Below are 27,157 nucleotides of genomic sequence, written 5' to 3' on the forward strand. Positions count from 1 at the left end.
TTAAGTAAGCAGGTTATTCTTTTCTGAAATCTTGTTACTGCAGAAGAATGGTTGAGAGCCTCAGGTTTTAGATGTCTTCAATTTCAGTTCTTTCCTATTTAAACTGTTTTCTTTACCTTGCTTTTAAGAATATGTATGTTTAAGAGGGGGTACATTGATTTCCTTCTTTTCAACTGGATAGTTTGTTTTTAATTTTACTAAAACCAAAGAAAATGTAATTTCCATGACCGAGAATATATCTTTTTAAACATTAATTCAGCATTTAGTTCTTTTAGTAGAACAATTTGTGATGTCATCTTATATATTAATTAGTAGACTTTTAGCTCAGATGATACTACTAATTCTCTGATTTTAGAGCATTATGGCATAATAGAAAATGGGCTACATTTAATTAGAATTAGAAAGCCTAACAAAATTTGGACATCTATTGCCATTTACTAGTCATGTGATCCTGAGTGTAAGTTTATTTAAAGTTCTCTACTAAGGAGATGCTATTAAATATTTTTCTCTCTTTCCTCACTCAAATTTTTAAATTATTTATTTTTTGGTAGGGGGGCTTTTGCTAGTAATGGCAGTGTGGTAGCACTAGAGAGAAAGTGGCAAGCATCAGATTTGTTATTTGTTTCTTCTGTACTTATCAATATTTCATTAGTTTTCTTTTTATGATACAGATGGAGTACTGTAGTTTTTTCCTTGCTTTAGCACTGTAGCTATATAACTATGTTACTGTATAATCAAATATGATAATAACATCTGCTTTAGCAACATTAATTCTTCTACTGAACCATTGCTTGTGTTAAAACATAATTCATTGCTTTGTGTTTCATTTTCAGATCAAGAAAAAGCTTTTTTTTTTGGATGGGTAGCAATATGAGTATTGAACCTGTAAATGTTCACCTTGCAGATAAGGGTAATGTGGTGAAGACCATCATCCCCTGATGAAAAATGAATGTCACATGGTCCATTATCTAGCTTTTAGAGCAAGTATTCTTAAAACTGTTTCTCTGCTCTTTTGGTTAGAAACATTTTTAAAAAGGAACAGATTTTTCTGGCATAAGTAATTTGTTACCTGAGAAAACTGTCTTTTTCACTGTTCATTTTAAGGGTATTTTATTGTTTTTAAAAAGTTTCTTAAAGATTGATATTTTTAGAGGGAGCGTAATAGTTTTACCTGTATCGTAAAAGTATTTTCTGAAATCTGTGGCATTAAGATCAAGAGGTCACTTTTAAATATAGATTTTGATGTTGGGAATTATTCTTCCCTAATACAGTTTTTTTTTAATCACATTAATTTCAATATTATGTACCTAAGTTGTCCCTGTGGTTTTACACACATAGCATTTGGTATACATATTTTAGTTTGTATACATATATTTTAGTTACTAGTTTGCTACACTTACTACCCTGATAACAAGACATTGGAAGTACAAATAATACTAATTTGGTCTACCATGATGCTTATTTGCCTATAAATAGTTAAAATGTTGCTAATGATGATACAGTACTCGATTTGTATTCTTAATGGCATTTTAGTACTTTTCCCTTGGTTACAATATAATGTTCATAGGGGAAATTTTGGAAAATATAGAAAAAAAGAAAACACTGTTTGAAGAAAAAATACATTATTTAAAGCCATTACTTTGAATGCTGTATTTGTCTCTGTCTCTTGCTGCCTCTGTTTTTCTGACTCTCCTGTGTTTGTAAGTGTGGATGTTCGTATGTAAAAACACAAGTTTAACCACCTGATAGAAAATACTGCTGAATATTTTTTCCTGAGCTCGGAATGAATAAAGTCTTTACAATAACTTTAAAACAAAAAGAAGGGGCTTCCCTGGTGGCGCAGTGGTTGAGAGTCTGCCTGCCGATGCAGGGGACACGGGTTCGTGCCCCGGTCCGGGAGGATCCCACATGCCGCGGAGCGGCTGGGCCCGTGAGCCATGGCTTCTGAGCCTGCGCGTCCGGAGCCTGTGCTCTGAAACGGGAGGGGCCACAACAGTGAGAGGCCTGGGTACCGCAAAAAAAAAAAAAAAAAAAAAAAAAAACAGGGGTACCAAACAGTGAGAGGCGGGGGCACAAAAAAAAAAAAAAAAAAAAAAAAAAGCAGTGGTTCAATATTACTTTAAGGTAAAAATCTTCAGAACATGAGCAGCTTCTTATATTTTTCACTCTGGTCACTCCCTGGTAATTTCCTTTAATTTTGTTTGCAGAACAGATCCTTGACCTTTGTCTGAATTTTGTGTTTTAAAAAACTGATGAGAGATCCCCCTCTAGTGTCTGAATTATCCATTCTTAAAACATTTGTGTCAGTCATAAGAAGTTTTAGGAATTAAGCTGAATGTTTTTTCCTTTCACATCTGGACATAACTTTTTTTTTTAACTTTTCTTTTTTGGGGGAGAGGGGAGGAGTTATTTTCCTTTCTTAAAAAGGGCACTGGAATTATGGGTAGGGTGTGGATTGAGGGCAATAGAAAACATGGGAAAGGAAGGATCAAAATGCCATTTCTACCTTTTTAGAAACAGTTATTTTTAAATGACCTGGAATAAGGCCAAACTATACAGTGTTGTTTTGTTTTAGTTTATATTTGTTTCTGAATTAAGTGCAGCTTAAAAATACTTTGTTTTGGAATTCTTTATGCCATCGGATCTCATCTTGAGCATTCCAGTTTCTGGAAAGCAGCGGTATTGTTAGAAAATGGTTTTAAAATAGAGCCTGATACTCTTCATGGAGGTGTGCTAACTTTGTTACTTTTTGTTACTATTGTTGCCATAGTTTTCCATGTTGTTGCCACTTTATATTTTATGTTGTGTGTTTAATGGCAAATTGTCCTTTTACATAGTTCCCATGGTTTCTCAACCAAGGAAATAGGGAGATTCTTAAGCTATTGGCTCTCTGCCACCTCTTCCTCTTAAACACACATATAGGCCTTCAGCTAAGAATCTTGTGAAGGGTTAGGGAAACAGGACCTTTCTCATTTGACCCATAGGTTTTTGTAGCTTGAACAAGGAAAGTAGTGTTCGGAAAGCTACAGCATTTATGAAGGCTCTAGTAAAAATATTTCATGTACATGAGCTAGAGATTAACTCTTCATCTTGTTCTCCAACAAATTAAACAGTGCAAACAATTTCAAGTGCATTCTTGGTCATGAAATGCTTGGATGAATTATAATTCTAATTGCTATTGTTCATTCCCACAGCTACACTTTTAACTGCTTAAGCCGTGCATTCTTCAGCCAGTAGGATAAACAACATTTTGAAATCCATTATTTTGTGGCATCTTAAATTGCAAATGTGTCATTGCCTGCCTTAATTTTATTTTGATTCAGTTGTTAACAAAATTAGAAAAAAAGTTACTATTTCTTTATATTTATACATAAAATTTTTAATAGAATGATTATGGGGTTTTTATAAAAATCCATTCATTAATAGTCTTAAATTTTGAAGGAGGCAGTGGAGACCAGGGATTTATTTTAGTGCCATGGAAATAATCTGTATTTGTTATCAAACAGTTGATATTTTAGGAGAAAGAAAGTAATAGGATTTCGCTTTTCTACCTTAATAGAACAGTATTCTGAATGTAAATCTAGAAGCCATATTTATTCTGTGATTTGTCAATTCATATATATGCATAATGGTTCCTTTAAAATTTGTTTATTGATTGAAGTATTTGTAATAAATTTGAAATTTATATTTGAGAGATTCGAGTGCCAATTATAATCAAACCTTCCTTATTTAAAACAACTTTTTGATGACTGAAAAACCGTACAGCAAAAGGGGGTAGATATAACTAATAAGAGTTACCAAATTCTTATTTTTTCACTATTTCTAAAACTCAATTTTAAGTGGAAGATTTGAATTACCATATTTACAGGCATCTGTTATAACAATTGTTCAGTAATAATTGGAGTGTTACATGTCAAATGAGTACTACTATAATATGTCACATTTCCACAGTATGTATTCCTCAGAATGTCTTTGAATTCTTCAATCCATATAAGCATGAGAAATTCTTTTTTAACAACCACACATTTTGCCATCTCATCTCTTAATTGTAAGGTATTCTTTTCAAAGTTAGTTCTTTCTTATAAAAATATTACTTAATATTGATATTTTAAAATTCTAATAGGTGATATCTCTAATAATAATAGCTAACTTTTATTGAGTACTTCTTATATATGTCAGACACTGTACCATTGTGTATCATTTGGTATGTTACCCTTTGAGATAGTAGTAGTTTTCTTCCTTATTCCCATTTTACATTTGAGGAAACATTAAGAGAAGTATTGGGTTGGCCAAAAAGTTCGTTCAGATTTTTCTGTAAGATCTTATGGGAAAAACCCGAACGAATTTTTTGGCCAACCCACAAAATAATTTTGCCAAAGATCACAAAGTAAGTTAATTGGAGTCAGATCTTTCTGACTCCTAGAGTCCATGTTCTTGACCACTGCTGAAGTCTTAAGTGAAAGTTAAATACATTATGATACAGTCTCCAGATGGAATATTTATGTAGCCATTAGAAATGAGGGCTGGGACTTCCCTGGCGGTCCAGTGGTTAAGACTCTGCGCTTCTACCACCGCAGGGGCATGGGTTCGGTCCCTGGTTGGGGAACTAAGATCCCACATGCTGTGCAGCACAGCCAAAATATAAATTAATTAATTAAAAAAAAACAACCACTGAGGGTTACAGTGACTACACAGTGACATAGAAAACACATGTGGTACAGTAAGTGAAAAAAGACAGGGACTACAGTTAAATGTTCATAGTGGTTCTAAACATCTTTAGACTTATCTTTGATTTTTCATTGCTTTTTTTATACAGTATAAATAACATTTAGCTTTTATATAATTTTGCTCATTAAAGAATTTCTGTGAACAGGAAACCTAAGACTGCATGTAAACCAGGTCTGGCCAGCAAAATGACAGCTTTATAATAGACTGTAGCATGTTCAATTTCCTTTTTAATTTGACCTAAAGCCATTTCTTACTGGACTTACACCAGCTCTAATGTAATCTCTCATCTGTATTCTTGAAGCCTAATGGAATAGTAAAATCTTCTTAAAGATAACTTAAATGTGTTATATAGTGTCCTCAGGGTAGCTTGTGCACAAAAGATGTTTTCTTTCCCACCCTGTAGAGGTATCTCATTAGGACACCCAGTAGTGTCATTATTAAGTTTTCATGTGTTTCTCAGTTTTGATGCTAATCTTTGTGCGTATGTGCATGCATTTTTTTTCTCTGCAGCACCAATGTGGTTATGAATTATTCAGAGATAGAGTCTAAGGTTCGAGAAGCAACGAATGACGATCCTTGGGGACCTTCTGGGCAACTCATGGGAGAGATTGCCAAGTAAGTGATAATTTGACTCAGCAGTGCAGAAAGAATGCAGCTATCTTCACCCAGAAATGTGAAATTTGCTTTCAGTTTTAAACTGTTTAGCTGCCAGATATAAATTTTGCATGTAATCATTCATATATTAGTGGGGGAAGTTTTACAGAGGATCCATTCCCCTTAGATATTAGCTCAGAAAAGTAAAACAAAATTTTTCTTTTTCAATGAAGTTTAGACAAACTTTGTTAAAATTTTGACAAATGCATATAAAATGACTTAAAGCTAGGAAAATTTTTTCCTGATGAACATCTGGACGATTATGCCAGTGAATGAAGGGCTTGTAAAATATGATATTAATTAGTGGGACTTATGAATGTGCTCAATATTGTATAAAATATAAGAAAGACATTTTTAAGGAAGCATATCTAAAGTTTTTTGAATTAAGCTTATTAATTTTTTAAAGCTCTTTAGGAAAACACGGAACAAGCCTGCCATCTACTGTCAGAATTAACACACTGCAAACTCTTAAGGAAAATTATTCTTTTTTCAGGGCTACATTTATGTACGAACAATTTCCAGAACTTATGAACATGCTTTGGTCACGAATGTTAAAAGACAACAAAAAAAACTGGAGAAGAGTTTATAAGGTATGGGTTTTAGTCTGTATTTATTATTTGACACGTTGAAGACAAATGCTTGAAGTTTTAAGGTGTACATACATAAGTGATTATGAAGGATGTTGAATCCTAGAATAGAATATTCTAAAATAGGTAAAAGAAGTAGATTTGCTGTTTGTGTTCTGTTTTCTAGTCACCATAAACCACTCTTCATATATTTGTCCATATCGAAAGTAATGAATCTATAGTAGTATGCATGTTTAGTGTATGAGCAATTAAGATGAAAACCACCCTCTAATATGCTTTGTCATCTCTACATAAAAATTTGCCAGTATTATTACAGTATTGTACACCAAAAATATGTGTTAAATTTAAGCATAACAGGAGATTCTAAAGCATTAAAATTCTAACTTTTTAAAATTTGCAAATATGTACTCTTTTATTAGATTCTTTTCATTCAATACTGATCTCATCATATAATGTAGAATTCTAAAACAAGATAGTAATCTGTTCTTCCATCCCCACGATATTTTCTTGCTGCTCAGAAAGTTTTTCTGTGCTTTCCAAAATGGTGTTATTATATTTATATTTGAAACTTTGAAAGCAACATTTCTGGCTTTCAGTATTGAAAATCAATGCTTTATTTAGTTCCATGTTTTTGATGTTGTTTGTCTCTGAAAACATTCACTGTCATTCCTTTAGCTTATACAGTAGTAGTGATGAAATAGTTTAAATTTCTATAAATTAATTTTTTAAATTAGAGCTTTTTGTTTGTTTTAATAATTCTTGGGTAAACTACTTTTTTAACGAATAAACTCCTGGTAGAATGAGGGTTTTTTGCCCCTCAATTTCTTCAACCTAACTAGATTTTCATAGATCTAATCATCTTTATGTGAGGTTTGTTCCAAACAAAGTTAAGTTCAGAATTCATAATTCATTGGTTTTTAGTGCATTCACAAAGTTGTGTAGTAGTTACTAATGTCTAAACCAGAACATTTTCATCACTTCAAAAAGAAATCCCGTAAACATTCTTTTCTCATATTTGTTGGCAGCGAGTTTTTTTTTTCCTTTATTCTTTTTTTTTACGTGTCAGCATAAATCACCTTTTTAGCAGAAAATATCTATATTTTCCAAAGCAAGCAGCAAGTTTTTTAAACAAAAGCCACATCATAAACCTCCCAAATTAAATTTTATCTGGGAAAAATGCTGTGAGGTCATATAATTACCAAATAATTGTTCTCTTTAAACTGATGCTTCTAACGCTAAAACTGAACCAGCTTTCTAAAAAGCTTAGTGTTCATTTATATCATACATTCAGATATTTAACATCTAAGTTTTTTTTTTAATCTTTTGACACGTGTATCCAGTGGACAGTTTATAATTACTTAGTACGCTTGGTATAAGAGGAACTTTAAATTGATAATAAGAGTTTTTAAATGTACTTTTAAAGTCTAATGTAAGGTAAAGAACCCACATACACATACGCACACAAAGATTATTTATTTGCTAATGTTAGAATTTTTTTTTTTAGCCATTTACCAGAGCTCTACCAGAATTTATTTCATTAAATCTCATTTGGTGCTTTGTATTTTTACAGTCATTGCTGCTCCTAGCTTACCTCATAAGGAATGGATCAGAGCGTGTTGTTACAAGTGCCAGAGAACACATTTATGATTTGCGATCCCTGGAAAATTACCACTTTGTAGGTGAGCAATGGAAAAACCTATAAGCAAATTAAAACAGTAGTTGGAGTTGTCAGTCACCTGAACCAGCTTAGAAGCTTCTCCGCTCTAATTAGAATGTGACTGTTGCTGGTTGTGTGACGAGTGCAGAATCCAAGACGTGGGGCCCTAGAGTATTAATTAGTGAAGACAAGAACTTGCAGAAAATACTGGCTAATAACAACAGAACCAACACAACATGAGTGTTCGGGTTTATATTAAAATATGCACTGGAGACTGGTCCCCTGTGGTGTCCATAAAGGAATAGCTTTAATCATATGGGAAGAAAAGGTTAGAGCTCCAAAACACACACATCTGTTTGAAGCTGGGGGTTTTTTTTCCTCCCACCAAATAATATTTACTGTGCAAAGGCAGCAAGGCCAGAGTGTGTTTTGAATGTGAAAGAGGATACAGAATGAACCACATTTCATTTTGTAGCGTACCCCAGTTGAAAGCATTTTAAAAATTCAGTTTTTCAGCTACACTAAATCCTGGTAATTAGTGTTTCCAAACTTGTATTGGGGAGACGAAGGCGTTTGGGTGCTTTTCAGTCATTAAAATGTACGTTTTGTTTTGTTTTGTTAAAATACCATAGAAAAAGAAAATAACATTTTTGGATATTAGTCCATTTTGTATGGTTATTGTTAGTAATCATTTTTAGTGGATCTTTAATTGATTTTGCATAGAACCGTTATCTGTGGTCCTTTTTAGTTCATCTTTGCACTCTCTTGTAAGCCAAAATTGCATCTCAAGACTTAGGATTTGATGAGGAAATGACAAAATTCAATAACACAATTTGCCTCTTTTTATTCACTTTAAATTATTGAAGTTGGTTTCTTGTGTTGAAATTTTCATGTCTTTTTTGTGTGTGTTAAAGAGTTTGATACATATTAACTGAATTCTTAAGGTTTTGTTTCTCCCTTACCATCGTCACAGATGAGCATGGCAAGGATCAAGGTATAAATATTCGCCAGAAGGTGAAAGAATTGGTTGAATTTGCCCAGGATGATGACAGGCTTCGTGAAGAGCGAAAGAAAGCAAAGAAGAACAAAGACAAATATGTTGGGGTTTCCTCAGACAGTGTTGGAGGATTCAGATACAGTGAGTATCAAAGACAGACTGGCACCTAAGCATCAGTTTAGCTTCTTGGGTGTATTTTAAGAATCATTGAAATACAGAAGACAAAAATGCTATTTTGAATACATACAATACTGAGATATATGTAATACTCATTTTGGCTCCTGTGGATCTTAGGAATCTTCCTATTTTTTACTTTTGTGTTTCAAGAATATGATTTTAACCATTAAGCATTATTGAATGACGAAACTTTGAGTTGACATACAGAGAATAAAATAGATATATGCCCTTTTCTCTTGAGGTTCCCATTCTAAGAAAAAAAAGGATTTCTGTAACTTACCATGTAGAGCATTAAAAAAAAAGTTTGATGAAGAGATTCATCCTCCTAATTCAAAACCAGTTTAGCTCTATTTTTGGCCAAAAATAGAGCTACAGTTTAGTCCATCCTGAGTATGTTCCCTTAATTAAGCACTGCATTAATTTGATGTAGAAAAAGGTAACTGACAATACCATCAGTTTTTCATCTAGGCCTATCACTGTATTGTTCCTAACATATTTAAGAACAGCTAGAACATTCATCTCTCATGTTTATTTTTAATGTAATAATATGGTTTTCCTAAAATAGATCACTAGGCAGGTGCTTGAAACAGATACAGAAAATAAGAACTCTCTTTCATGTTCCTTTGGACTCGTTCTGTCTTCTCTGAACACTGACAGTCCCTTGTCATTTTGTATATACACAGACAGGCCAGTGCCACGTATACTTAGCAGCTGCATATTGGGGATCTCTAACTGCCCCCCAACCATATCTAAGTTTGTTTATATTTGAATTATACTGAGATCTCGTAGCTCCTTCATTGTAACTGTGTAAAAATCTTCTATTTCTTACCTTGCGAGTATCTATAAAATGTCTTCGCTCCTTTGCTCCTCTGCTTTCTTGCCCTCAAATTAAAAATACTGCGCTTAATTGGTTAATGTTTCTAACAGCAGAAAAATTCCTTTTTTTAATGTCCCATATCTCATTTAAGTCAGTTCTTGAATTGGGCAAAAATGTTTCTCTTAAATAAATCACATAAATATGTTTTGGAGTTTTTATTTGTTTATGGGGAGTAAGAAGTCTTTCAATTATTTACCCAAGTAAATATTTTATTCTTTAGATTTTTCAAAGTAGCTTTAGCAGTTTAATGTGTTTTTGAGTAGAAAGAGCTGTTCGCGACTCCTTTCCTCATTCTACTTGCTAGTAGTCCTTTTTTTAATCAGCACAATATATAATTAGATAAATTTAGACAATTGAGTAAGTTTTTAGACTGAGAGTGAACTAATTACATCATCTGCATTAGAGATAGAGTTGAATGTCCTGTGCATCGCCTTCTTTTATAAATTATTTTTAATGTTATATATATTATTCAGAGACTTAATCAACTTTAGCTATTTTACATGCTTTTTATTTTGACATTAGATAATGTTTTGCCAATATCCAGTATCTCTGGCACTCATTTAGTATGATGTCCACCGTGCTAATTTAGTTTTCACCTGCTTTCATTTATCCTGTAAATTTGTTTCTTTTCAAAGTCTAGTTCATCACATTGTTATTGAAGTGTACATATATATTGTTGGAGAGCCATTCATTTTTATAATACCATCCTGGCTTAAATTTTGTCTAGGAAACATTTTTTTCATGTTCTCTTTAAGTTGGTGGTCACTTTCAGATTTAGTAGACGTATTTTTAAATCCTCAAACTCTCACAGAAAATTTTGGCTTTGCAGTTTTACTGAGTAATTCAGCAAAATGGTTTTGTTCGATCTCCAAAGGGCATGTATGCCATCAGAACTTGTTAACCAAAGTTTAAACAAAAGCTCAGTTATCCACCTTTTGATTATTTTGCTGTTTCTCATTGGTCTTTCCTTTTTCTCTGCACCCTGCCTTAATTTTCGGTCTTCTTTTTAACCACGCATGATTTTTCTGCACCTTGTACTCTTGCCTCTTAAGTTGAGTTTGGACATGAAAATGGAAATGGAAAAGGGTCCATTTAGCGCCTGTAATTCCTATCTCTTCTTTAGGCCCTCAAATTCAAGGACTAAAACAAATCTTGACATTTTGGGGCTTTTTTTCACTGCCAGTGATCTACTATCTCCATTATCAAATTCACACAGAGGCTCCCTAGGTTTTGCCAGTCCCAGCATAATGTTTGGACTTGGTTTTTGAATAGATCATCACTGTTCTGAACTGCTTGAGCATATTTCATGATTCTAGTCTGTATAGTTTTTGGTAGTTAGAATATTCTTTTCTTTTTAAAATAATTGAAGGATGCTTTCCCATGCCATGAATTACATTTGTTTTTCTAGTTTGATGGTAAAGAATGACAGTTATGAGTCTTTACAGTATATTGGGATATGTAGCATTCAGAGTAGTGTTTCCTGTAGTTTGTGTTTTGTAAGAGATTGTTGCTGTCCAGTGCTTTTCTAATAATTGAAAAACCATTAAGAAATGGGAATGAAATATAATGCATTAAGTGACTTTTGTGAAAACAAAAGATTTCCATTTCTCTTTTGCTTATATAGCTCGTGTTGGTTTTTGTGTTTTCCTCTACTTTCAGCAGCCCTTAAGAACTTCCTGATATGCTGTGCTGTGCATTAAGGTTGTGTTAGTTTTCATAAACAAAAGCTTTTGAATCTGCATTCCTGCCACTTAATGACTGGCACTACATGCTGTGCCTTGCTGCAATTGTGTTGATTCAGCACTGTGGGAGCTTTCTGTTTTCCTTTGAAAACTATTTTATTATGAGGAAAAGTTTCAGAAATAAGGACTATAGACACCTTTTGAATTTAATGTCCTTAGAGTTGCTTCTTTTTTTAATGCTTTATATAGGTGAACGATATGATCCTGAGCCTAAATCAAAATGGGATGAGGACTGGGATAAAAGCAAGAGTGCTTTTCCATTCAGTGATAAATTAGGTGAACTGAGTGATAAAATTGGAAGCACAATTGACGACACCATCAGCAAGTTCCGGAGGAAAGATAGAGAAGACTCTCCAGAAAGATGCAGGTATTATTAACACTTTGTCTCCTGGGTCTCTTGGAAAGGGTACTAAATTGACACAGCTGGGTCTTGGGTTTTTTTATTTGTTTTGGGTGTTGGCATTATCTGAAATTCAGCTTTATTTGTTTGTTTCTTTAATTTATTTTTTAGAGCAATTTTAGCTTCACAGAAAAATTGTGCATAAACTACAGGGAGTTGCTGCATAACCCCACCTCTCCGAGTGCAAGAATGCATGCACACACACACGGTTTCTCCAGTTATTAACATCTTGCATTAGTGTGGTACATTTATTAACAATTGATAACCAATATTATTAACTAAACTCTTCAGTTTGCATTAGGGTTTACTGTGTTGTATAGTTGACAAATGCATAGTATCCACCATTACAGAACCATACAGAGTAGTTTCACTTCCCTAAAAATGCCTTGTGCAAAAATATGGAAAAATTCATGAATTTGCATGTCAGCCTTGCATGGGGGCAGGCTAATCTAGTTCCCTGACGAGGGATTGAACCGAGACCATGGCAGTGAAAGTGCCAAGTCCTAACCACTGGACCGCCAGGGAATTTCCCAGGTCACGCGAATTTTCACTGTATTGTTCCATTTTTAGTATATTTGCTGCTGATTTATACATATATATAGTGTGTGTGTGTGTATTTACACACACATATATACAGTGCAGCTGTTTATAAGATGCTATGTCAGACATTTGCATTTAGTATTGACACACTTTCCTTGTCTGTGTCCATTTATTTCTAAAATTGATCACATTTCCTGTATGTTTTTGTTCAGGCCATTTATTGGAATTTTTTTTCCCAGTAAGAACTTTGATAGCTTATTTTGCAATTGGGCATCTGATGATCCAGGGATCTAAGGTATTGCTGAGGGATAATGAAGTTTATTATTTTATTAGATTTAAACAAAAGTTAGGGGTTTGAAAATTCTTCCTGTGACATTTCATTAAGATTCTGTGTCAGTTTATACCAGAAAAAAAAAAATCTAGATGGATATTTGGACTAAAATGTTTTCGAGTATGACCTATATTTTCATAGATTACATTTTCTAATGGTGGGGTATTTGTATTTAGTTTTACATAGAACAGTACTAGGAACCTTTTAGCATTCACTTTTTCTTACCTACCAATATGCTATTAACTAGTTTTTCTGCCAGTTATAAGGGCAATATATGTAGCACTTAATTTGCAAAGCAAGTTTTATAAGATCTTTGTCATTTGTGCCTCACTGTATCTCTATTAGATAGTCTAGAGCAAGGATTTTACCATTATTTTGGGGGAGTAAGAACTGAAGCCCAATCAGGCTGTGTGGAACTTGCCTAAAGTAATGCAGAGATGCAACCAAAACTTCAAGTGAGTTCTTGTAACTAAGTACCATCTCTTTTTCTCTTATAAAAAAATCTTAACAGTTCAGATTTAGGGGTCATTAAAAAGAAATAAAAATAATAATTTTGAAACTATTCAGATTCTAAAATATTTTAGTGTCTTCTCATTACATTTCCATATTTATTAAATCTGTGGAATTCCTGTCTGTTTCTGGAATATGACCTTTGAAGAACCAGAATTTATTTTTAATACTTCGAATATATTTTACAACTATATTTCTAGCTCTTCTATACTGAAAGTGTATGCATATGGTAATAATAAATAACTAAACTATGGAAAACGCTGCCTACCTCAAATACTCTGTGCTGTTTTTCCCTCTTTAATGTTCTTGTGGCCTTTGTGTTCACACTTTTGGTTTGACTTAGAAAACATAGTGGCCACATATTCTGTTGCTATTTCCTGAAGAAGTATGGGAATCAGGTAGGTAGGCTGGTTAGAAATCTAACTGTGTACCTTCTTGTTTTGTTTTCTCTTCTTTGCCCTCCACCCACAATTTTTCTTTACTTGCTTTGTCTTCCTATTCTTTTTTTTTTTTCTGTTTCTTCCTTGATTTTTTCTTTTCTACATTTGCCTCTAAGACAGGATCTGCTAGAGTTCCTAAATCTTTTATATATTCAGGTTTAAAAGAGTGAAAATGTAGTGTATGTTATTTGTTTTAGTAACTAAAGAGCAAACCAGGGACTTAACATCTTGGAGTATTTGTGAGAGAAGAATAGATTTTTAGACAAAGTTGCATGGGACCTATCTGGCATGTTATCAGAATTTTAGACTTATTAGCTTATTATTAGATTCAGGAATTCTTGAACACTGATCATATATGAAGCTTTCATTTCATTGTGTGCTAGTCAGGTTTATATTCTCACCTTGTAAAGAAATTATCTTGCACTGTAATCAAATTGGACATCAGAAAGGTAAGAAGTTTTAGTCTTAGATATAGGACTGATGGTGGTAATTTTTAGGTCATTTGTTGCTGAGAAATTAGTAAGTGACAAGGGGTTTTGAACACTTGATCAGAACTTGTAGATTCCCTAAAATGTTTATAGATAAAAATACATTTAACCCCTTTGCTCAGTGTGGGAAGCCATTCTTCTTGATTCTTGATTTATACAGGTTCCAAATTGATTTATATTTAAGTAGAAATTGCTTTAGATTAGTCCGAGTTAAATTGCATCAGTAATAATAGTCATAGTTTTAAGGAGAATTTTAAGTATTTTACTTCAGAATATTTATAATTTAAACCACCTACTCTGAAGTTAAGAAATAATAGGTAATGGAACGTATTTCAGGCAATTTCTCTCTCTGTCCTACTTGTACCAGAAAAAAAAACCCAATGCGTCATTACTGGAGAGCACACTAGTACTGACATATTTAATTTGGGGCATATGAAAAACACAGTTCTTTTACTCGTTCTGTATTTTTTTCCTTTTGCATGTTAAGAAGAGGAAAAAATCTTTGAATGTGCCTGAAAAGGAATTCTTTTAAAATATTTTAAATATATTTAAATTTTCTGTAAAGCAGTTTTCTTAGTTTTGTGAAAGTTTGATCTCGTGATTCTATATAGTAAAATAGAGCACAGTTCTTGTAAAGTGCATTACCTCATTTTTCTGTATTTACAGATGAGAGTTTAATCATTTGAATGCAGATAGGATAATATTTAAAAGATATCCATTGAAATTATAGTATTTTATTATATATTTGCATTAGTATATGAGAGTCAGTGACAGAATCATGTTATATAAATGGAACTGTAGTTGTTGCACAGTCCATTTCAAGAAAATGGTTATCAAATGCAGCTATTTGAGCTCCTAGACTCTAATCAATTGATTCTGATATGAGAATAACCCTGCTATTTTATTTTTTAATTAAGCTTTAAATCTATAATAAATAAGTACTTGAATTATTTCAGGCTTTTTTATTTGTACACATTTATGTAAATACTTTTTTGTAGCAGTATTTTAGACTTACCTGGGGAATTTGATGGGTTCCCACTTCCGCTCCCCAGTGCATACATATGATTATTCAGATAGCTTAGATAACATTCTCTTGATCCCTGTCAAATAGTCAAAGTGTGGAATTTTGGAGTTACTGCATTTGAAATTCTTTAGCTCAAATCACTGAGGGCTCCATTTTAAAGTAATCCCTAGTCTTATTATTTTCCTTCTTTTTTAATATCTTTTAGTGACAGTGATGAGGAAAAGAAAGCAAGAAGAGGCAGATCTCCCAAAGGTGAATTCAAAGATGAAGAGGAGACTGTGACGACAAAACATATCCATATCACACAGGCCACAGAGACCACCACCACAAGACACAAGCGCACAGCAAATCCTTCCAAAACCATTGATCTTGGAGCAGCAGCACATTACACAGGGGACAAAGCAAGTCCAGATCAGAATGCTTCAGCTCATACACCTCAGTCTTCAGTTAAGGTGGGAATGGCATGAGTTTACACATTATACACAGTTTTATTATAAGTTACTTTTAGAATTACTGCATTAGTAGTCTCAGGCATTTCTAGGTAATCATATTAATTATAGATCATCTGGCATGTATTAGTCATTAATAATAAGAAATCTCTTTGGAGGAGGAAACTTGTCCAATTGCTGAATAATTATCTATGTACTTTCTATGGAAATAGTAATAACACTCTTGGTTCACTTGGGAAAGGTTGTGAATCAGAATGTAGTGCATCTGTTTCCTTCTAGACACCATCACTGGTACCAAGTGTGAGATTCACTAAGGAAAACATGGTAGTGTTTGGAAATTGTAAGAAATGACCACTTGTATATATGACAAGTAGTTATATAGCGGAACTGGTCTTATTTAATACAGAGATCGTTCCTCTGAAAAGAAGGTTTATTTGCCCTGTGGTCAGTATTGATCAGTAGCAGCACTAATTCTTGTAACTGTCTTCACTTTTTATTCCGCACAGAAATGAAATCCACCTGATAGATACCTGGCTGCAAGCTAGTCTTTTGGACAGAAATCTGTCTAAGAGGGAGGTTTGCCCTGAAAGCCTCAATAGTTGTTTTGTTACTCTCCCCCAACTAGTATTCACCCAGCTTGTATCTTTGCATCAAATGTAGCTGAAAGCTAGGGAAAATATTTTTCTAATGTATCTTGCAAATTGCAGGGGACTCTAAAAATAAAGCTAGTCCTACTTAGTGTCAAGAACTGTGTCAAGTTTTCCCACATATCTTCTGGTGTATAATTTCACCCATATTGTGCTCTTTTTAGTTTTGAGGAAAACCTCAAAATTACAAGTCAACTTTAGTTGTAGTTAAAAGGGGGAAATGGATGTGTTATTTCCTTGTGGTCTTAGTTTTCCCCTACTGTGGATACAGTTGCTTACTGATGACTGTCTAAGATCTGGTAGATAGTCATAATTAAAACCCAAATAATACATGATGGCTGTTATATGAAGAGTTCATTTATGGTTGCATGGGGAAAATCATCCAACCTGTATAATTTTTTTTAACAGTAAACTGAGACTTTTATACCTTAGGATTTTAAGTATCAATATGTAGTACAGCCTGAATGTATGTCACTGCCATAAATACTTTATAGTGTAAGCTTTTTGACTTTGTTTTTATTACCAAAAAAATGCATAGAACTCTGAAGTTCTCAGCAAGTTACTCAGCTGCTTCAGATCTCTTTCAACCTCAAGGCCTTTTTGAACCACAGTATATAGTGTTTTAATCTTCAAAGCTCAAATTAACATGCCTAGGAATTTACAGTGTTTTCCTATTGCCTAGCACTTCTGTTCTAATTTAACATGTATATATTGAACATTGAGGATCTATGCATTAGGGTGCTTAGAACTATGTATAGGAGAAAAATCATATTACAACTCCAGCCCCACAGTTTAGTTTGGGAACTAAATATAAAACAGATGTCAAGGTATATCAGACCAACATAGAATTGTACTGACCTGAGCTAGATAGGAGCTAGATAGGATGTTGGCCTTCAGTCCAGTAGATCTCAGACCTTCTTATACATTGGAATTACTTAAAGGAGCTTTCTAAGACTGTACAGATGAAGATCCCAACCTGGGCAATTATGATTCAGTATGTTGTGATGGAGCTGGGCGTATATATTTCTTTAATGCTTCTCAAGTGATTCTGTGTTAAGATTTGAGTGGGATCTGGAAGGTATGTTTTTTCAGAGTGAAATGCAGTAAGAAATGAGAAAGTAACCCAGGAGTAGTGGACATGCCTAATCTTGTCTGATCTCCCAAAAGAAGTGAGTTAGGGAAAAGAGGAGTGTGGATGTTAGGGACTTTTACAATGGTAGGCATTTAAAAATACTATCTCTCCATAAGGATTCAAGGTCACTTCTCTTTTTTCAGAAAAGGAAATCTACCTTTATTAAGATAATTACAGGTATTTGTGTCTCAGTTGGGAATTAAAGATGAGTAGAGCAGATTTTTTTAAAAAAATAGTAGAAATATGTTTTCTAAGCTTATTTAGTTCTGTGTGTGTTTTCAGACTTCAGTGCCTAGCAGCAAGTCATCTGGTGACCTTGTTGATCTGTTTGATGGCACCAGCCAATCAACAGGTAAGCTTCCATATTGGTTTTTTCTTTTTATCAATAGTATTCTTGGTTTCAGAGTAATTTTTTTTAATGGCACATAAAAGATGGAATGAAAATTAAAAAAAATTTTTTTTGCATTAGATTTATTTTTAATGTGAAATTAATTCACTTTGAGCATTATTTGGGAGGAAGTGTTTAATTGCCTTAAATAAGGAAGGTGAGCACTTAAATATTTGACTGGTAATTCAGTAATCTCTCTCAATTTCTTCAGCACTGAGTATTTGGGGTCCCTTTGCTTTTTCTATAAGCAAAATGGACTGCTCTGCCCATTTCACTGTCTTTCCATAAATCTTAATTCTGGCTGTCAAACTACCCACGCCTACAGTTCATTTAAACTTTTCATTCATTTATTCACTAAACATTTATCGAACCAGACACTGGCCTGGGTGCTTGCAGTATAATGCTTAGTAAAACAGTTCTTGCCCTCACGGTAAGGTCAAGTGGAGGAAGTAATCATTAACCAAAGAGTCACAAATAGTTACCTAGTTACAAACAGACAGAGTGCTTTGGAGGAAAGGGGCATTCTGTGAAAGTGTGACATATTTTAAAGAGGGCTGCAGCAAAAGAATAGTCCATTTACCAAGATTTTCTCACAGAGAAGATTAATGCTTTCTTCAGTTCGATGTCCAGTATGTGCTAGATTTTTTTGAGTAATTCCCTATAAATTGTTTTCAAGAAAATTGATTATTTTAGGTTGCATTTGATGATTATGGAGTCGTAATAAACTGTACTGCAAGTCAAAACAGCTTAAGAAATAAAACATGTTTAAAGTTCATTTCACATTAAAATGTAACTGGCGAGATTGGCATAGAAATAATGTCAAAGTAAATCTGTTGTTTCTAGTTGTGTGTAATAATTTTTCAAAACTGAATTGTTTTAAAAATTTACATTAGTGTTTATGATGAAAATTACTTCTCACTGATAGTTTAGTACATATGATTAATTTAAAGTCTCCTATTATTTTCTCCCTGTCCTTGTCTGCTATCATAAAATTAATTCTTAGACTAGGTGTGAACTTACTAGGGTGTCTGGTTCAATCCAATTTCTGAGATTCTTCAGTTCCCACTCCCTTTTTTCTGTGAATGTAACTTCGTAAAATTATTCCTTAAACTCTATTGAACTGTCATGCCCAAGTTTGCAAACAACTACATTAGTTGTTTGACAATTTATGCGCTGTCTTTTTGTACACTGAAGATTTTCATAGTAGTATTAACTGGTAGTTAGCATGTAGTCATATAATACAGACTTAGTGTCACAGAATATCAACTATTTTGGATTTCCTGGTATGAAATATTAAAGAGCCCTTTTCATGCATCTGTGAAAATTTTTAATGGAGCAATCAGAGAAGAATTAACTAGGAAGGTCAGATGAGTGAATCTAACTTTTTTCCTTGGTGTTAGCCAGATTGCTTTGAACAGAGAGAATTATTAAATACCAGCATGCTTCCTTTGCTTGGCAAGAAACCTTTGAGTGGTTTTTCTTCTCCAGTGCAAGCAGTAGATTGGCTAATTAAATAGAAGTAGCAATTAATATTAATACAGTAATTGAGACAAAGTCTGAATGAAATTTGGAATATTTCTTGCCTTAATGTTTTTATCTTAATAATTTCTAAAAACCAACCGAAAATGGGTTGACATCATAATTTTAAAAAAATTGTTCACTGTTTATTATTATGGTCACTCTTTTTTTTTAATTAATTAATTTTTTTTTTTTTGGCTGCGTTGGGTCTTTGTTGCTGCGCGCGGGCTTTCTCTTGTTGCCGCGAGCGGGGGCTGCTCTTTGTTGAGGTGTGCGGGCTTCTCGTTGTGTTCTCGTTAAGGTGGCTTCTCTTGTTGTGGGGCACACGGACTCTGGACGTGCGGGCTTTAGTAGTTGTGGCACAGGGCTCAGTAGTTGTGGCTCGTGGGCTCTAGAGCGCAGGCTCAGTAGTTGTGGCACATGGGCTTAGTTGCTCCGCGGCATGTGGGATCCTTCTGGACCAGGGCTCGAACCCGTGTCCCCTGCATTGGCAGAATTCTTAACCACTGCGCCACCAGGGAAGTCCCCATAATTATTTTTTAAAGTTCACTCCTATTTGAAACAGTTTAACCACTTTGTGTAGAACCCCCTCCAATCAGTAAGATGAATTTCATTACTATGAATTTCTATTTAAATATTTTAGTAGTAATATATTTTAAATTGAATTCAGCAGTGGAAAAAAAAATTGGATGTTAAATCTTTAGCACCTACATGTAAGAAAGTCTAAGACTCTACCACATTAGCATTGCTATTTGGTATGCCATTTGGGTGTCATTTCCCATATGTGCCTATATTTATAACACTGCTGTCATGCAAGTAATATGGACATGAACTGTAAACCTAAGCAGGTACAGCTTCTGTACCATTCACCAGATAAATGTCTCCTTGGGGAAAATGCTCAGATTTTCTTTTTTTATGTGTTATTTCATCCTTTTTGTTAGCATCTTCAGAAGTATATGTGGTAAAATCATTGTGGAATATCAACCAAGTTTAAAAGTACACATGTGAAACCCATTCATCAAGATTTTCTTGAGACTCTGATGATAAATGTCCCACTCTGGTGATGTTCTTTTAAAATCTGTACTCAAATGATATTTTGGTGACATTTATACATAGTATGTTTCTAAGTAAACATTTTTTAAATGAATAATAATGTATTTAGAAAATAAGCCAGTTACAAATATAATGCCAAGAACCATTCCATTTCATTTTTAGTATATCTCGTCTTCAGAGTTTTCGTTGTCTTCTTTTGTCCCTTTTGTAATTAAGGAATTTAGGTCTTGATTAACATACTACTACATAAGTTGTTTCTAGTACAATGAATGAGGTTGAAGAGAAAATATAAAGACTTTACAAGGCTTGCAATATCTTTTGAATTTTTGGTTGTTAAAAAATATCTTTTAAGATTAATGTGTATAAAATCCAAAATGTTCATTACATTTACATTTGAACCTGTTGCCTTGTACTCCGTTATCACTAAAGTTAGTTGAGGATATTTACATGGATGTGAACCACCTTGTTATAGCCAAGTTACTGGTTATTACAACCCAACTTACATATTAGAATTTTCATGGGCGTTGTCTCTAGTTTAACCTAAGTTTACTAAGAATAAAATGTTTTACCATATTCTGTTTTCACTAATATAAAAGTAGTGTGTGCTCATTTTAGAAATTTTATGGAAAAAAAGTAATTCACCGTAACTTAGGTGCATAAAGTTAACTATTAATAATTTTGGTGAATAGTCTTTCTTTAAACATTTTCTATATAATCAGTCAATATATTTATTTAAGCATTTATTTATTTATTTATTTTTCACAACTCACACACATACTGTATTTTATTTTTACAAGAGATAAATAAACTGACACCAAGCATTGTAAATTAAGCATTTATTATGTTGCAAATCTTTTTCAGGCTTCTAGATAAAGATTTTATTGTTATTATATTTTTTTGTAAACTTTTTCATCTAAAATCTCATGACCATTTCCTTATTATAGTTGGTATTTTACAGACCTTTTAATTGCTTTATAATCTTAACATTGTGTAAATATGCTGTAATTTACTTGACCAGTCAGCCTGTTATTTTTTGGACATTAGGTTTTGATTTGTTTCCAAACTTCTCTCTGTTATAAAGTAGTGAAGTAGCATCTTTCAAAATCTTCCATTTTGGTAAGGAGAAAATAATATTTCATTCTATTTTGCATGTGTTTGATGACTGACTTTGAAACTTTTCTTGGTTTTATATTGCTAGTTGTAACTTGTCTATTCCTGTCCTTTGTCCTTTTTTTTTAAATTGGGGTTGTTTATCCTTATCGATTTTTTAAAAACTTATTTATATTAGTTCTTCATCATATATTTACAATTTTTTGTCATTTCTATTAATTTTGTATTTATTAGAACTCCTTGTGCAAAAGTTTTCATAACGTAATCTAGATTAAATTCTTCGTTAAAGAATATTTCCATTTATAGTTAAAGCACTGTCTAGTTCAACTATACTTTTCCTGTCCACAATGTTGCTTTGGAAAATACATGTTCCCAGCTGGTGATTGTAAATAACCTCCTTGCTTCCCTGAAAAGGCAGATGGAAATGGTTCATTTATAATGACACCTCTCATGTGGGAATCTTGAAGGGTAGCTCTTATTGTGAAATTTAGCAGTCTTCCACATGCAGCAATTTTTGGTAGACTCTTATTTAAATTCCCTTAGATAGAAGTTATCTGGGAAAAATGCTTAAGTATAGAAAATGTCTGTTAAATTTAAGGCATTGGTATGAATAACATCATGCATATAGGTTTGGATAGTCCCTCCTAGGAGGGAGAAACTTTTCCTAATTGAAATAAGAGATTTTTAATTTCTGAGATAGTTTCCAAAGTTGAGGATCACATTATGTAAAACACAGTAGAAGTATAATCTGTGGCACTTCAGAAGATGGAGAAAAGTTAAATCCTTTTCAAGGAAAGGTGGCTTCTATTTGTTAAATTCTTAGGTGTGTTTCCACTCTTTTACCTCCAGTGTTCTTAAATTAGTCATGTTTGAAATTAAACTCCCTGTAGTGTGGATGGAAAGAATAATATTTGCTATAGACAAGTTATGAACATAGTATAATTTTAGCTTAGGTGTTAGAATGTAGAGCAATAGAATAACAAAATAATTATTTGAAATGTTAAATTCAGGATAGGACAAAAATAAAATATGTCACCCAGTTTGAAGATGTGATTCACAGTATTCAGTGCTATACTCCACAGCATGAATTTTCTTTGTAGCCCAGACTGGATAAGATTTGAAAATTCCAAACTCATTTGGCATAATAAATTACATATTGATGTTTATTCACTGCTTGGATGAAGAAAATGAAAATAATCCCCTATTTTCAAATCCCTTAATGTTATAATAAAAGATGAACTATCATTCTGTTACCTAACAGTATACTTTGATCAATATTTTTAACATGAAGGAATATTACAGAAGACATACTTATGAATATTAAGCAGCAAGTGTTCACACCATTGATTTCCCTGCTAGATTTTATTAATATATGTGCTTGTTTATATAGTTTAAAAATATAGCTCATTGATCTTTTGTACCTATTGTCACATTTATTATGACATATGTACCTTTAAAGAAGAGAAAAATCACTGTGATATTTTCCTTTGGATAAAGCAAAAGCAGACATATGAGCTGTAGTTGTTGCTAGGAGTAGAGAACCTTGGCCTTGGTGGAAGTTAGTTCACGGTGAGTGAGTATACATGTGAATATGTGCATCTGTAATGAGGTGAAGAAATAAGGAATTTGTTAGGCCTGCTGATAGTTGACTACAGTAAATGTGCCTTAAAAAGAAATACCAAGTTCACCTGTGTCAGAAACTGATTTGTTCCTTTTATTACTGCTGGCTATTTATTAAGAAGGGGAGATGGTTCTAGTTTAATTAACCCAGTTGAGTGTAGCAGATGGGACAGAATGTCTTGCAGCGATAAGACAATTCAGAAATGGCACCAGATGTTGGAAGCTGTCCCTGGTGGTATTTGAGTGCAGCCCAGATGTTCCAGTCCCACCTGGCTAGTTTCTAAGCACTGCAGGCTAAGCAGCTGTGATGTAACCTATATAATGTTCACATAACAGTAAAAGCACTTTAATTGAACTGCCGCTCTAAATTTCTAAGGTTGTGACTCTTAAGAGGTGAAATCTTTAAGGACAAAAATAAGGACAACTATTTAAGGTTTTAGATCCTTTGACTATTGCTGTTTCATTGATAACTGAATTGAGGAGAAGTGGAATATAAAATTTAACAATGTTACTGTTCAAATTATAGATAAAAGTAAATATTCGTACCTATTTAGTGTTTACAAATGAAAATTTGTATGAGAATGTGATGTTATGCATGCAGATTGATCTGCAGCCTTATGATTTGAATCTCACCCCTTTAAAACACCAGTCTGGAAGTAGCAAAAAGCTACTGGTTTTTTTTTCAAGGATTAAAAATGGAAGTGTTTTGCAAATATTTGCAAGTAAACAGTAGGAAAAAATAGTCCACCTAAATCATTGCATTCATTTTTCTTCCTATAGCTATTAAAACTGATTACTATGCAGATCAACTTCAAGGGTTTTTTTGGGGGTTTTTTTCCCCTTTTATTTAAAAAAAAGTCAAACTGCAGAAAATTTGTCACATTTTCTTTGTCTCTCTCTAGTTCTTTTTTGGTTTTGTTTATTTATTGTGCACCGTTTGAGAGAATTGCAAACATCATGACATTTTGCCCCTAAAATACTTCAGCGTATATATCTCCTTACAACAAGGACATTCTCCTTCACAATCATAATATAATTATCATACTTGGGGAATTTAACAGTGAAACAGTACTGTTGTATAATAGACCATATTCACATTTCCCTGGTGTCTCAATTACGTCATTTCAGTATAGCACTTACTTAAATATCCAGAGTCCAGTCAAGGATCACCCATTTCATTTACTTGCCATGTTTCTTTAGGCTTCTTTAATCTGGAGTGGTCCTAGTCTTTTTCTTTTATGATGACATTTTCTGAAGAGTCTTGACAGCTGTTTTGCAGAATGTCCCTCAATTTGTATTTGTCTGATTCATTCTTCATGACTGGAGTCAGGTTAAATATTTTTGGGAAGAATTTGGATGATGATTTCTTTTTTAGTCCCTTTGTATTAGAAGACCCATGAGTGCTATTTTGTCCAATTATTAGTGACATTAAGTTTGAGCACTTGTTTAAGGTGGTATCTATCTGATTTCTGCACTGTAAAAGTAGCTTAATCTCTTTTTATTTGTAATTAATCTGTGGAGTGATGATTTGATTACCCAGCAACATTTTACCCAGGTTTTAGCATCCACCGAAGATTCTTATAAAGAGCGTAATTGGCCAGATAAACTACATGCCTACATTATGTTCGTGAAATGTGAGTAAGGAGTAACTGTAACCACAGTTGTAGTATCTATTAATATTACTAGTTATAGAACTGAGGGATACTGTAAGAGAGTCTGTCCTGTGGTAGCTTAAAGGGAACATGGTGACATGAAAAGCTAGATCAACTAACTAGCTGTTTATGATGGGTCTTGGGGCTCTAGTATTGGGTATTTTTTGAGTGCAGTGCTAAAATGGCTTCCTAAAAGTGCTATCAGTTGTGCTGTGGTTCTGACAGTTTTTTTTCCTCATACTTAATTTCTAGGAGGATCAGCTGATTTATTTGGAGGCTTTGCTGACTTTGGCTCAGCCGCTGCATCAAGCAATTTCCCTTCCCAAGGTACGATATGATTTGATTGGCCAGAAATCTAGGGGCAGTGGAAATGTTAACCAAAAGAAAACAACCCTTCACCACCCCACCCCCATCTGCTGCTTTTGGCCATTTTCTACTTGTATTTATAATTCCCAATTCCCAAAGAATTTATTCACAAAGGTACTTTATTGGGCCAGTATCCTAAATGTGCCAGACGAATTAATCTGGTTGCAGACTACTCAGGTACACCTAAATAAAATTGCCCTCACTCATAAGTGACTCTTGTTTTATTTTTTGGGGCGGGGCGGGGGGGGGGCAGGGAGTAGGTGCGTAGGGAGTGTGAATAAGTATAAATCTCATTTTAGCAGCAAGAATATTATGGTTTACGTTTAGCTTATATGATTTTCTTGAATGAAATTCAGGGACATTGGAGTTGGGCAGACCATCTTACCAAAATTCATTTCTTTATAATTTAGATATCTTAAAAGAATTTCTATGAAAAATAACTGAACTTCATTTTGGCATATCCTTAAATGTGAGCAGTTGAACCTCAGGCAAAAAAGAATTCCTCATTCCATGTTAAATTAGAAATTTTAAAATACTCTAGATTTGTTGTGATCATTTCACAATATTTGTAAAGATCAAATCATTATGTTGTCCACCTGAAACTAATATAATGTTATGTGTCAGTTAACACCCTCAATTTTTTTAAAATGGCAAAAAAAAAAAGCCAACATCCAAGCAAAATATAGGCTTCAACATAATGGACTGAGGTGAAGGGCTTGTATTTTTCCCCCTTATTATTAATATTTTTATCTTACTACCTCTGCCATATACTTTGGTAGCTATTTAACTTTATGAAAGCCTCTGAGCCTCCACCTTTCTAAAATTGGGAATAATGCTACTTGTCATGGTTCTTTATAAGGATAGAGTAACGTCTGTAGAGACGTGTAGAATAGGGTCTGAGTTCATTATTAAGTGTCTTTTAGGTTGTAAAGGGGTTGGTTCTAATGTTTTTTTCCATAAAATTTGGTCAGTCTGAAGTTTGAGAGATAATATAAAAAATTTAGCTATAAAAATCATAAACATGAGGTGAGGCAAGGAGGAAATATTTAACTGAATTAGTTTTATTATTCATTTCAAGTAGAGTCATCTATCCCCATTAATTGGATTAAAATTTATATTTAGTACTGTCTAGTTTAGGTTAGTGAGGATTTAGGAAGAAAGACGCATAGGTTTTAATGTGATTTGGGTTATTTGGACCACTTGTGTAAATTCCAAGTATTTCCCAGAAACCAGGATTGTGGAGTAATGAACTGCTTCATTTTAGAAGTGTGATTATACCTTGTAAGGGTTAATACCTTGCTATAGGCAAATCAAAGTGGAAAATGAACATTGCCCTAATTTTACAGACTGGCTGTGTAATTCTCAAAGTTTTTATGTATATAAAGTTGCCTACTATGCAAATAATTCAAATATGTTAATGTTGCTAAGTGATAACATCTCTTCATCTTATGTGATTAACATAACCTGATCACCATTACACAAGGGGCTGAAACTGTTGCAACAATGATTAATGATTGCTGAACAATATATGCCTCACTAGAAATCTCTTCCTCCCATGATTAATCATCTCAGATAAAGTTTTCAGATGGGGCAACACATTTTGCCCCAGTTTCCATTCTTATTCTGTTTTCTAGATCAAGCAGATAGAAAATCAACATAAAGTTTACCTTTATCCAGCAGTCTTCCTTAAATTAGTTTAAATTGTTTAATACATAGAACTAATTGTAAAACTCTTAATTCAGTCTTTTTTGTAAATTAGATCAAAGACATATTTTAGCAAAACCCGGAAGTAATGAATATCAGCCCAGTTCTTATATTAAATTGTTGGTAGAACTTGGGGTTTCTAAGTGAATTATTTTCTCTTTTGAGGGTGCTTACATTACAAAATGGTAATAGAACATATAATTTTAAAGACTTAATGTTATTGTTCTCTTGATATTTAGCATAATGAGACACAATATCACAATATCATAGTGGGTGGTTACCTTTTAGGCTAGACAAAATGTATTTCCTAGTTGTAAGTGAACATGTAGTGCAAAGAAATTAACTTGAGCTACATACTGTTTGCTT

The 27,157-nt window shown here is 33.4% G+C and overlaps 1 protein-coding gene and 1 pseudogene across 4 annotated transcripts in view; one reads left to right on the forward strand and one right to left on the reverse strand.

Moving 5' to 3' along the window:
* Positions 1–27,157, forward strand: part of CLINT1 (clathrin interactor 1) — a 65,092-nt gene that overhangs the window by 30,416 nt on the left and 7,519 nt on the right. For 3 of the 4 annotated variants that reach the window (XM_024760125.1, XM_024760126.1, XM_024760127.1), the window contains exons 2-9: positions 5,239–5,343; positions 5,876–5,972; positions 7,540–7,648; positions 8,600–8,764; positions 11,609–11,786; positions 15,358–15,604; positions 17,663–17,732; positions 24,974–25,048. In XM_024760125.1, coding sequence (XP_024615893.1) covers positions 5,239–5,343; positions 5,876–5,972; positions 7,540–7,648; positions 8,600–8,764; positions 11,609–11,786; positions 15,358–15,604; positions 17,663–17,732; positions 24,974–25,048 — 1,046 coding nt within the window. The remainder of the gene's footprint in view (positions 1–5,238; positions 5,344–5,875; positions 5,973–7,539; positions 7,649–8,599; positions 8,765–11,608; positions 11,787–15,357; positions 15,605–17,662; positions 17,733–24,973; positions 25,049–27,157) is intronic. The other variant, XM_024760128.1, reaches the window with a different exon arrangement.
* LOC112409846 (uncharacterized) lies at positions 12,212–12,413 on the reverse strand (annotated as a pseudogene).

Source organism: Neophocaena asiaeorientalis, unplaced genomic scaffold, assembly GCF_003031525.2.
Source record: "Neophocaena asiaeorientalis asiaeorientalis breed wild unplaced genomic scaffold, Neophocaena_asiaeorientalis_V1.1 scaffold336, whole genome shotgun sequence".
Taxonomy (NCBI): domain Eukaryota; kingdom Metazoa; phylum Chordata; class Mammalia; order Artiodactyla; family Phocoenidae; genus Neophocaena; species Neophocaena asiaeorientalis.